Source organism: Gadus chalcogrammus, chromosome 3 (genome assembly GCF_026213295.1).
Source record: "Gadus chalcogrammus isolate NIFS_2021 chromosome 3, NIFS_Gcha_1.0, whole genome shotgun sequence".
NCBI classification, from domain to species: domain Eukaryota; kingdom Metazoa; phylum Chordata; class Actinopteri; order Gadiformes; family Gadidae; genus Gadus; species Gadus chalcogrammus.
This window is the reverse complement of record NC_079414.1, coordinates 6,826,584-6,838,504: the sequence shown is the minus strand read 5'-3', so window position 1 is coordinate 6,838,504 and position 11,921 is coordinate 6,826,584. Positions and strand designations below refer to the sequence as shown.

General features: G+C 49.6%; 1 protein-coding gene across 1 annotated transcript in view; it reads left to right on the top strand.

The window, feature by feature from the left end:
* Positions 1-10,837, top strand: part of adgrl3.1 (adhesion G protein-coupled receptor L3.1) — a 139,441-nt gene extending 128,604 nt beyond the window's left edge. Inside the window, exons 20-23 of the mRNA XM_056585320.1 lie at positions 2,041-2,169; positions 4,485-4,578; positions 8,950-9,252; positions 10,176-10,837. Of these exons, the coding sequence (XP_056441295.1) occupies positions 2,041-2,169; positions 4,485-4,578; positions 8,950-9,252; positions 10,176-10,837 (1,188 nt within the window). The remainder of the gene's footprint in view (positions 1-2,040; positions 2,170-4,484; positions 4,579-8,949; positions 9,253-10,175) is intronic.
* The last annotated feature ends 1,084 nt before the right edge of the window (positions 10,838-11,921 follow it).

Below are 11,921 nucleotides of genomic sequence, written 5' to 3'. Positions count from 1 at the left end.
GACAACATTTCGTTGGATAAAGCCACAAAAAGGCATATTTAATTACAGAACATAAAAGTCTCTCCAAAACACAAATAACGTAAACCTCGGGAGGAATCAGCGGTCCCCCTTCTTCGTGGGTGGAAACCCGTCACCCACGAGGACCGGTCTCTCCTTGCAGGAGCTCCAAGGCTGGGAGAGCCCCGAATGAGTGGAGAAGCAGGCTATTTAAGCCCTGCTTCTCCACTTGTTCCTCAGGTGCTCCCAATATCCTTAATTGGCCTGGGCCGGGTTGCCACACTCCTCCACCCTTTGCTGAAGCCTCGGGTGGCCTTTCGGAGGTGGCAGCGGTCCGGCGCGCAGCATGGCTGCTTCTGCTGCCGGCGTGGCTCGTCTCGCGGCCTAGTCTCCCGCAGTCTCGTCTCCCGCGACCTCGTCTCCCGCGACCTCGTCTCCCACGGCCTCGTCTCCCGCGGCCTCGTCTCCCGCAGCCTCGTCTCGGGCTGCGTCGTCTCTGGCGGCGTCGTCTCTGGCGGCGTGTCGTCTCTGGCGGCGTCGTCTCTGGCGGCGTCGTCTCTGTTGCGTCGACTCCGGCTGCGTCGGCCCCGGCTGCGTCGGCTCCGGTTTGGGGGTGGCTTGAGGTGGGCGCTCCCACCCAAAATGGCCCGTAGCTCGGTCGAGTTGCCCGCATCCTCCACCATATGTGGCAACCCGCCACGCTGAGCGCACCAACTCCTCCCAAACAGGACAACATTTCGTTGGATAAAGCCACAAAAAGGCATATTTAATTACAGAACATAAAAGTCTCTCCAAAACACAAATAACGTAAACCTCGGGAGGAATCAGCGGTCCCCCTTCTTCGTGGGTGGAAACCCGTCACCCACGAGGACCGGTCTCTCCTTGCAGGAGCTCCAAGGCTGGGAGAGCCCCGAATGAGTGGAGAAGCAGGCTATTTAAGCCCTGCTTCTCCACTTGTTCCTCAGGTGCTCCCAATATCCTTAATTGGCCTGGGCCGGGTTGCCACAGTGTGTGTGCGTGCGTGCGTGTGTGTAGGAGGTGGCGAAGCTGTGTGTGTATGTACACACATGAATATGTGTCTGTGCACCCCTGTTTGTGTTGATGGGTGGGTGGGTGAGTGTGTGTTTGTGTGTAAGCACATGCATGTGTATGTTGGGGTGTGTATGTGTGCATTTATGTGTGTGTGTGTTTGTGTGTGTTTGTTTGTGTTTATGTGTGTGTGTGTGTGTGTGTGTGTGTGTGTGTGTGTGTGTGTGTGTGTGTGTGTGTGTGTGTGTGTGTGTGTGTGTGTGTGGCGCTTCAGGCATGTAATGCATGTGAGGATGGAAGGCGGCACTGGGGTATGTGTGTACGTATGTGACAGCTCGCCGGATCACGTAACCAGGGGGATGTCCGCAGAAGAGCAGCGGAGGTTGATTTTGGCTGGGGGGCCCCGGTGCCTTTCCTTACAAGATTCATACAGCGACTCTGGACGCAGCTGTTCAAACAGAGCATGTAGCAGGCAGCGGCTGCCATTCCAACACGCTTGTTAAAAAGCAATTACGGGCCCTATTTGTTCTAACTTGATTGGGCTCTCAATGCAGATGTGTGTGTGTGTACAACTGCATCACCCATTTACCCGTGGAGCTGCCTTTTCTCCATCTCCAACGGATATGTTTATGCCAAAGGAAGTATGTTAGCGCAAAGGTGGAAGGGAAGTGTTCTCACATGGACTCAGAATGTCAATACGCGATGTATTGCTACCACATGGCAGAGGGGCGAGATGAGCACAGACACTTATACCCTGTGTGTGGAAATATCCTTGGAAAAATAACTGTCTATTGACCACAGAATTAAGTAATTCCCATTTATTTTCGAAGGCCTTGTATTTTCTGAAAATCTTCCGGTTGCACTCACAGATGTACTATTCGGCCGAGAATGATAATGAAAAGCCTTGGGTTGAGTAGAAACCACGCCACAGTCAGAACGCGTCACCAACGATGGCGTGCTGCGAGACCCTTTGGTCGCTTACTCACCGCTCCTCCGGCGTTCTCTGCTCTGCAGGTACGGAAGGAGTACGGCAAGTGTCTGCGGACTCACTGCTGCAGTGGCAAGAGCGTGGAGACCTCCATCTCCTCCTCCAGTAAGACCACCACCTCCAGGACCCCCGGCCGCTACTCCACTGGCTCTCAGGTGAGCTTACCTGCCTGCACACCTGGACGCTACAGCACAGCCGACTCTCAGGTGAGGACCAGCACTGCATCCCCCCCCCCCCCCCCCCCCCCGACCACTCATGGGCTAGGCTGGCAACGCTTCACTTTCAACTGACCTCATAGCGCCTCGCCCTGCAGAACCCAAAGCCAACACGGCCCTTTAGAACCGCTTAAAGGAAAAAACATCCCTTGCGTCTTGATTTAGCCGAGTGATACGGCCCCTATATGGATCAGCTCTAAACAATGACACGTGAACCACATTGCAGATGGAACAAAATGGTTTATTTATAAAGGGATGCATCTTTACCAGTGGCGATTTCTCTAAGACTGCAAGGGAAGCTCAGCTTCCCCTAAAATTTCGAACATTAAATTGTCAAATATGTATTGTTGTGTTAACATTTCATTGACTACAAATTCGTTAAAATACGTTCATGTCGAAGACGAGTTCGATAAGAATCCTATCCAAGACTGACTCGATTTTGTTAACTTCTCATACATTCCCGTAATGTCAATGCATTAGACCGTAGAAGCCGAGCGTCCATTCACTTCAATGAGACTGCATGGAACAGTTTTTTTCATTGCCTCGAAACTCGACGGTCATTGGATAAATGCCCAGATTTGTCCCGCCCCCGGACGCTCAGCGTCTCTGGGGGTGGATGGAGCAGTGGGCTGGCCTGGGCTAGCCTGGACGCTGGGCTTCCGCGTTATGATTGGAGGATCAGTCGAAAGTCTGAATCACTTTTTGATTGACAGCTATTTTGAGATATACACAGTCACTTCACTATCTGAGTTCAGTCCCATCGCGGATTTTGCAAGTGAAGTCTCATGACAAACTGCAACACATTTCTTGGTATTTGCTTGGCGAAATTGCTTCCATTATTAATTTATTACACTGTGAATAAAACACATTTATTGTATTTCCTTGTTTCAGTTTAACATACTTTCCGCATTTCCTTGTTCCGAGATTAATATCGTTTCGTTAGTTCGTTCATTTATACTGTTGGCTAGGTCGGAGTGAACTAGCCAGCTAGCATTTTCTTGAAAAGGAACGGAGGGCCGAATTGAGGTATAAATAAATTGACAACTATTTTGATGTAGGCCAAAAATGAGCTTCCCCTCTTTAAAAGACCAGCAGCCGCCACTGATCTTTACCCAAACAGAACATGATCAACCGAAGGGTGAGGGGATCTGGCCCTACAGAACGAGAGGGGGAGAAACTACTGGGCCAACCGTAGGGCCCAGATAAACCTCTCGATTGAACGCATCTTTAGAGAGATGAGAGCGAAAGGCTGGGCCGTGACACCCCCCCTCTCCCCTTAAAATGGCGCCGTAGCCGACAAACCCACCTAGGACTTTAAGCTAACCATTGAGCCAATAGCATAAGAGTTCATCATAACAAAATATAAACATCAGAACCCCGCTGTTACCGGTACAGCCTGGAAATGCTTTCAAGCTGGATAAGCTGAGCTGAGGTTCAGGTAACATAGAAAAGATAACAAAGGTCACCCTAATATGGAGTGCTTTGTGCAGGAGAGTGAAAGCCTGGGCAGCGACATAGCCCCCCGCCCGACGGGAAGAAAGTCTCAACTAGGAGTTGGCAAGGAAGCTGTTTATAAAACTGTAAAGTGGGGGACTAGCTTGGTGTTCCCTTGTCTCAAATGTCCTCTTTGGGAGTTGGATGTATGTTCTCATGCCTCAGTTGAAAGTGAAGCTGCCTCAACCCCCTGCTCAAGCCCCCATACATTCATGATTTACTATGATGACATCATCTGATTCTTTCAATAGAAGCGACCAATCGAATAAAGCGCCAACATTGACAAGCCACTCCTCCTCCTCCTCTCTATTTCTTCTGCTGGTCCCGCCCTTTTTTATCCTCTACGAATTCACCTGCACTATTCTGCCCTCTTTCTGCACACCTCCTGTTTAATTTGGCTTTCCTCATCTCCCCCCTCCTCCCCCACCGTTTCCTACCTCATTCCTTACCTTGCTTCCTTCCTTTCCTTTTTTTTACCTTCCTTCCGTTCCTTTGTTGTCATTCTCCCTACCACACCACTTCGTCTTTTTTCTCTCCTTCCCCTTCTCTCCTCTCTCCCTCCTTTTTCTTTCATCCCATCTCTCTCCCCTTCCCTCTCCCCCTCTCTCTCTCCCTGCCTGTTGCTCCTCCACTCCCCCCCTTCCCCCTCTGCTCCCCTCTCTCTCCATCCCTGCATGTTGCTCATCCCCTCCCCCCTCTCCCCCCTCTCCTCCCCCTCTCACCTCTCTCTCCATCCCTGCCTGTTGCTCCTCCACTCACAGAGTCGTATCAGGCGGATGTGGAACGACACGGTGAGGAAGCAGGAGTCCTCCTTCATCACCGGAGACATCAACAGCTCGGCCACGCTCAACAGAGGTAACCCGGGGTTACCGCCACGCTGCTCACCCGCTTGTCAACCAATTGGGTTGCTGTGTTAGACCGCACACCACACGATCGCACCTGGCCACACCTCAATCGTCGTCAGTCTGAGCCTCTGGGAGGGTTATTAGTGGTTTAGGCGTAGTATTTTTAGGACAGTTACCAGGAGGATATGATGCAAATAATTGTGGGGCTTTTTTTGCACATGCCTTCAAAACACATCTACCGGGAGGTGTTTGTGTCTGTCGGTGGGTGGGGGGGAGTGATAAAGGAGCTTTTGTCACAATGAAACGTCAGGCAGTGTTTGGTCTTTAAAACACTTAATCTGGGACAAACTGCAGGGAGCTTTCATCAATTCCTGTTTGGCACCATGGTTCCTGTTCTCTTCCAGCACGTCCCAGAGAAACAGGCTGTTTCAGTTTAGGACTTCAGAGTTGAACAATTTCCCTGGATTCCTGCTCCACTATTTGTAATGTCACTCTGGATTAAGTTGTATAGTCTACTTTTGACTCCATCTGTCGGCGCACACTCAGTTTGTTTATGGCAATCAAGGCGGGATAGCTAAACATGGACTGACGTCTCACGTATTTCAATTCTCCAAAAGGACCAAGAATGTAGGGCAGTCGTGGCCGAATCTTAACACATCATCTTGTTAGCACTATCCCTAAACAAGCTAATAGCGCCAGCGAATACCGGTAGTTTAATCCTGTTCTCTCCCTCTTCTCCTTTATGCTAACAGGTCATTGTGCGGGACGGCTTGAGCTATTCAGTGTTAGCCATCCAAATTTAAGTAACATTTGACATTGACAACAATTAATTTAATGTAACTACAGAAGAGTGTCACGAGGACGTGGAACAATAAACGTTGAGAGACGCCATGAGCCGATTTCCGACACACACGCACATCCCCACGTTCACATCTCTCTCTCTCACCGACGCAGCGAACACAGTCCGAAGCCGCATGTACCGTTCCTTTGGTGTGGGTGACACGGTGCGACGCTTTAATTGACATCGACGCACTCACACACACGCACATGCACGCACACACACACGTGCACACACTGCGCCATCCCCTCGGACTCCAAATCGGGGTGTGTCCCTGGCTTGCTTTAGGGAAGCTAATAAGCTGTTAGCATGACAGATTGATGCTAACAGAGGCACGCTGTGTGTCGATGCCTGAATTATCACACACTTAGTGAGGCGTGCCCCCCCCCCCCCCCCCCCACCCTCACCCACCGCCTTACTTCTCTCACGTTGTATTGTGCCGTGATATTGCAGCAAGGCAAGCCATCAGACTTGGCTGATATAATTGGAGCGAACAAATGACATGAAATGGATTGGAGGCTGTTTTATTAGTCTGGGGAGGGAGAGAAAATAAAATACTAATATTTTTGGTGAAAACTATTTTACTAGCATATCTTTGCTGCAAACCTGGGTGTCTGGGTTGCAAAATTATAAAATACATCACACACACATACCTTGGTGGGCTTCAGTCTTTCAGTCTTATCCTCACCGCCCGCGCATAGAGTAAGCAGCGCCAGATAAATGTAAAGTCCTGTAGAAAGCATTTGGGGATTAGTGATGGGGTTAGTCAAGGAGGACTAGGCTCCACAAGTACTGACAGAGTGCACCCATGGTCTCTTACCTTGGCTTGTGTGTAGCCTGTTTCACCATAAACCAGCTTTTAGTCGCGCATGTCTGCTCAAACACGCTCCACTGCTCACTATCTCTATTCTCACCATTCTCTCCTTCTGCCCCTCTCTCTCTCTCTCTCTCTCTCTCTCTCTCTCTCTCTCTCTCTCTCTCTCTCTCTCTCTCTCTCTCTCTCTCTCTCTCTATCGTGCTCTGCCGCTCTCTCCCTCATCTTCTCCTGATTAAGTGTGGTTCCATTAAGAGTCTACTTTTCACTGGCCTCTCAATTTGGACTGTGTTGGCTTGGTTGATTTACATGTCCCCTCTCTCTTTCTCTCTCTTCCTTCCACACACTCTCTCTCTCTCTCTCTCTCTCTCTCTCTCTCTCTCTCTCTCTCTCTCTCTCTCTCTCTCTCTCTCTCTCTTTCTCTCTCTCTCTCTCTTTGTCTCTCTCTCTCTCTCTTACTTACCTCCACACTTTCTATCTATCTCACCTACCTACTTGGATTTGGCTGGTCTACTCTTTCTCTCTCTCTCTCTCTCTCTCTCTCTCTCTCTCTCTCTCTCTCTCTCTCTCTCTCTCTCTCTCTCTCTCTCTCTCTCTCTCTCTCTCTCTCTCTCTCTCTCTCTCTCTCTCTCTCTTTGTATCTCTCTCTTTGTATCTCTATCTCTCTCTCTCTCTCTTTGTATCTCTCTCTCTCTTTGTATCTCTCTCTCTCTCTGTATCTCTCTCTCTCTATCTCCCTGTCTCTCTCTCTCTCCCTCTCGCTCTCTCTCTCTTTTTCTCTCTCTCTCTCTCTCTCTCTCTCTCTCTCTCTCTCTCTCTCTCTCTCTCTCTCTCTCTCTCTCTTTGTATCTCTCTCTCTCTCTCTCTCTCTCTCTCTCTCTCTCTCTCTCTCTCTCTCTCTCTCTCTCTCCCTCTCCCTCTCCCTCTCTCTCTCTCTTTGTATCTCTCTCTCTCTCTCTCTCTCTCTCTCTCTCTCTCTCTCTCTCTCTCTCTCTCTCTCTCTCTCTCTCTCTCTCTCTCCCTCCCTCCCTCCCTCCCTCTCTCTCTGTATCTGCCTGCACCAGGGGCCATGGCTAATCATCTTATAACTAATGCTCTCCTTCGTTCCCATGGCACTAACCATCCTTATAACACTCTCCTGGGGGACTCTGCAGTGTATAACCACCCGGCTGTGGGCATGTACAACACTCAAGGTGTGCTCAACATTCCTACTATACCTCTCTTTTTTTGTTGTTTTTTTGTTTTGAATTAATTTTTTATTGTATGTATTTATTGGTAAATAGAAATCACAAGATCTTCTACATCATGGATGGGATGGGACTTGCTTTTTATTTATATTGGTTTAATTGCGTGTCTGTTTATTTTTATCTGTATTCATACTTTTTCCTTCTGAATGCCAGTTTCATACGCACCTATGTGTAGAAACATATCCCATCCTCGTTTTGATTCCAGATGTTTTCTTCAGGGATGTATTAATTTCATATACATTTTAAAACTGAACTTGTTTTGCATGCCAGTCGCAAGTGATTATTTGTTTTCATGGCTCCCTGCTGACGCGATCAACGGCCGGTTTTTAGTGTGTTTCAATGCCTGTAGCAGGCCTGGGATCCTGCTGGGTGATTTATCCCCAGCGGTGACCACGTTCACATGCAGATCCACCACGTGGATGTAATTAACGGCCTGAGAGTTGCAAGGTCTCCGTTTGCGTCTAGCTGGGGAGCCATGAGACGCTTGCTTGACTGCTTTATGTTCCGCGCACGTGGACACATTTATTCTTTTCCCTGCGTACCATTTGCGATCTGCTTCTTTGGCATGCGTATGCATGCAGGATATGTTTTAAGAGAGGATGTTAAAGAGGGTGCATGTTTTGTTGTTTTTAGTCGTTATTAATGTCTCTTTAAACTCACCATGTTATGATGGACGGCTATGCGTTACCCGTATAAGAACGACACAATGTTCCTGTACGCTGTGTCTTTATAAATCCAATAATCCTGTGTGTGTAGCAGTGGTTGAAATGTGTTTCATGATGTGTCTGTTTTGTGTGTCCCTTTTTTCTCTGTTCTCCGTCACGCCGGGCCTGTAGCACCGTACCGAGACACAAGTACGGACTGAGCTAATATTATTAATACTTACTTTTAGAATGACTTTTACAATGACTTGAGTTGCCTCTGACACCTGAGCTCTTTGCCAGAGAGCATGTCAAACCAATCCAAAAGGAGAAACTCGCCTTTGTTTGGCCGCCTGCCACGGCCAACCAGAAACTGGCTATTCATTAGTGAAGTTATATCTTTAAATACCTTAAGTTACGTTTATGCCATTGTCAGGCTGCCACTGTCATTTCCTGAAAAATAAGCTTATTATTTAAATGAACTCTATTGACATTGCAAATTAACTAAAATACAGTGGATACACAATTTTAACATATTGTCAAAAGGGGTTGAATTTAGCTAATTACCTTTGTGTGATTAACACTTCTCTCTGTCACTATTTGTGAATATCTCTATTTGTGAATTCATCACTTTGTCTTTGGTGTCAGCGGCAAATTAGAAAATTAAGTATTTCTTCTGTTTTAATTAAATGCAGGATGCATAAAGCATGAGTAACAACTTTGCCATCCTCTACCCAAAAACTGTTCTCCCTCGTAAACATTCATTAGTGGTTTTGTGAGATATCTCAAACTGCGTTCACGGTGTCCATCACTAACCGCCTCTCCCATGCGCCCCTCCTAGAGAGTGTGCTGAACAACGTGAGGGACTCGAGCGTCATGGATACGCTGCCTCTCAACGGTCACCATGCCAACAACTACAGCATGGCCAGCAGTGAGTACCTGAGCGACTGCGTCCAGATCCTGGACCGCAGCGGAGGCTACGGTACCCACGGCAACCACAAGGAGACCACCCTGGAGAAGAAGATACTGAAGGAGCTGACCTCCAACTACATCCCATCCTACTTGAACAACCACGAGCGCTCCACCACCGAGCGCAGTCACAACCTCATGAACAAGCTGGTCAACAGCAGCCTGGCCAACGGAGGTTAGTGTCTGGAAACGTCACTCATCTTAACAACAAAGGGCTGATAACGTTATGACAACTAATAACGTTTATTGCTAATGACATGACCAATGCTAATGTTATGGCCGCTAATGTTAGGACCGTTAATGTTAGGTGTTTGTGACATTTGGTACGCCTGGTAACATCAGGGCCGCATATGTTAGGATCGTTAATGTTATGGCCGCTAATGTTAGGTGTTTGTGACATTTGGTACACCTGGTAATATTTGGGTGTTTAATGTTAGGACCCTTAATGTCACAACCACACCTTTATATACTGAAGATAGATATCTGATATCTACGCCTAGATATCAGAGATAGCTTACACCCATGATGAAATTCGGGATTATGATGAACAAAAACACGGATAAACAGAATTTAAACTAGGTATTTATGTTGTATAGAAATCCCCTTGGTCAAACTAGGCACAAAGCTCAAGGCCAAAATAATAATAAGCATAAAATCCATAGTGCTCCTCTTATTATTTCAATTCATGAGATTTAGTCTTACACAAAAATACATTGCAAAAACACCCGTCTGGAAAACAGGATACAAAGGGGAGGTAAACCAAATAGGCTGCTTACCCTTGCAAAACACTTAAACTCTACTACACTACACTTTAACTTAAACTAAGACCTGGCAGTATCTCAGGCCAGCTGATACAGTGCAGCCTTCAGCCCTTGCTTTGCATCACTGGCCATCAAATCCACCCTGCTCCGTCGCATGTGGGCATGGTTGCAGCTTCCCTGCATGTCCCCCCTGCCCCCGTCCTTCAGACCCTGCTGACCTGAGTGTGTGTGTGTGTGTGTGTGTGTGTGTGTGTGTGTGTGTGTGTGTGTGTGTGTGTGTGTGTGTGTGTGTGTGTGTGTGTGTGTGTGTGTGTGTGTGTGTGTGTGTGTGTCCCAGGAGGCATGGTGGGCGGCGGCAGTAGCAGCAGCAGTGGCAGCAGCAGCAGTAGCGGCGGCAGCGGCGGCATGTGCAGCAGTAAGGAGGACGGCGGGCCGATGGCGCTGGACGACCCGGCCGCCTTCCCCCACGACGAGGCCCTGGGCCTGGAGATCATCCGGGAGGAGTCCAACGCCCCGCTGCTGCCCCCGCGGCCCCCGCCCCCGGACAGCCACCCGCCGCCGCCGCCGCCCCCGCACAGCTTCGCCCGGCCCCGCCGCATCCCCCAGGAGACGGGCGAGAGCTTCTTCCCCCTGCTGCCCAACGAGCACACCGAGGAGCACGCCCACTCGCCCGGCCACAGAGACTCGCTGTACACCAGCATGCCCGTGCTCACGGAGCTGCCCGACGCGCCCGCCAACGGCCTGACGGACGGCGAGGAGGAGGCCAGCTCGGGGGAGCTGCAGCCCTGCAAGAGCGCCACGGCCCCCGAGCTGGACGACGTCTACTACAAGAGCATGCCCAACCTAGGCTCCCGCAACCACCTGCACGAGCTGCAGAGCTACTACCACATGGGCCGCGGCGGCAGTGACCGCTACATGGTGCCCGCCAACAAGGAGGATTCGGATTCGTCACCGGAGGAGCCCCCCGTGGACCCCGCGCACCTGGTCACCAGTCTATAGAGCCCGTCAGGAGACTGCTATCCCTCCTCCTACCCCCGTTCCCCCTCCCCTCATCACCCCCCCTCCCCCCCCCCCCACAACCCCACCCCCGCAGTCCCGTACCCCATCCCTGGCCCCGGCCCCCACTCTCCCCCCCCCCGCTCCCAGACCTCCGGTGACCTTGGGCTTGTGTTTTCGGGGGATGGACCCGGTCTGGCCAAGCGGACTGGGTCTGGACCTACTGTGTGTGTATTTCTCCTGGGTTCCTGATGCGGTGGACGGGACAGTGCAGGACGGAGCGAGGAGGGCCCCCGCAGTCAGACCCCAAGAGGTCGTTGCTCCTGACTGGGTAGTTTGGAGAGAAATGTGTGAAAACCTCCCTTCAAACCGGCCGTGAGAAAAGACACATCAGGGGGAGGGATCTGTAATTTTAAAACCCTCACTTGTTACTTTAACATTGGAACCGTGGCTTTGAGCGTACCGTCAGCGGTCTGAACATGAACTTCTAGTAGACCACAGATCATAGTGTCCACTCCTTCTTCTTCTTCTACTACTACTACTACTACTACTACAGGCAAACGGCCCCAGGCTCAACGTGTCTACGTTCTCCCTCCGTCAGATGAAATGTCACTGGGATGATGTCACTTCCTTTCCAAAGGGTGCAACCTAAGACTGAACACTGAACTGGCCCCAGAGAGGCAGCCCACCCCACTATGTGCGAATCAAGTGGAGTATGTATGATATTTCTTCTCGAACACTCATCCTACAAAGTCTTTTGTTTGACAACCGAACTAAACCCATATCAAACACCGATGTTCTAGACTCTGTACCCGTTTGTCTCTGCGGACCTGGGCTGGTGTCTGGGCCACTGTTACATTCCTGCAATGTAGTAACTGCGGCCACTGTGTATTTTACTGAACCCCTCGGCCGAAGATCATGTGACAATGGACCCTAGTAAAAAAGATAAAATACAAAGCTGTTTATGTTTCTTCTTTCTTCTGTAACGTTTTTTCAATTATCAAAGGATTATGAGATAATCACAATTTCTATGTATTGTACAGAATACGGATACAGATATTGCATATGACCAAGTCATGTTTTTGCT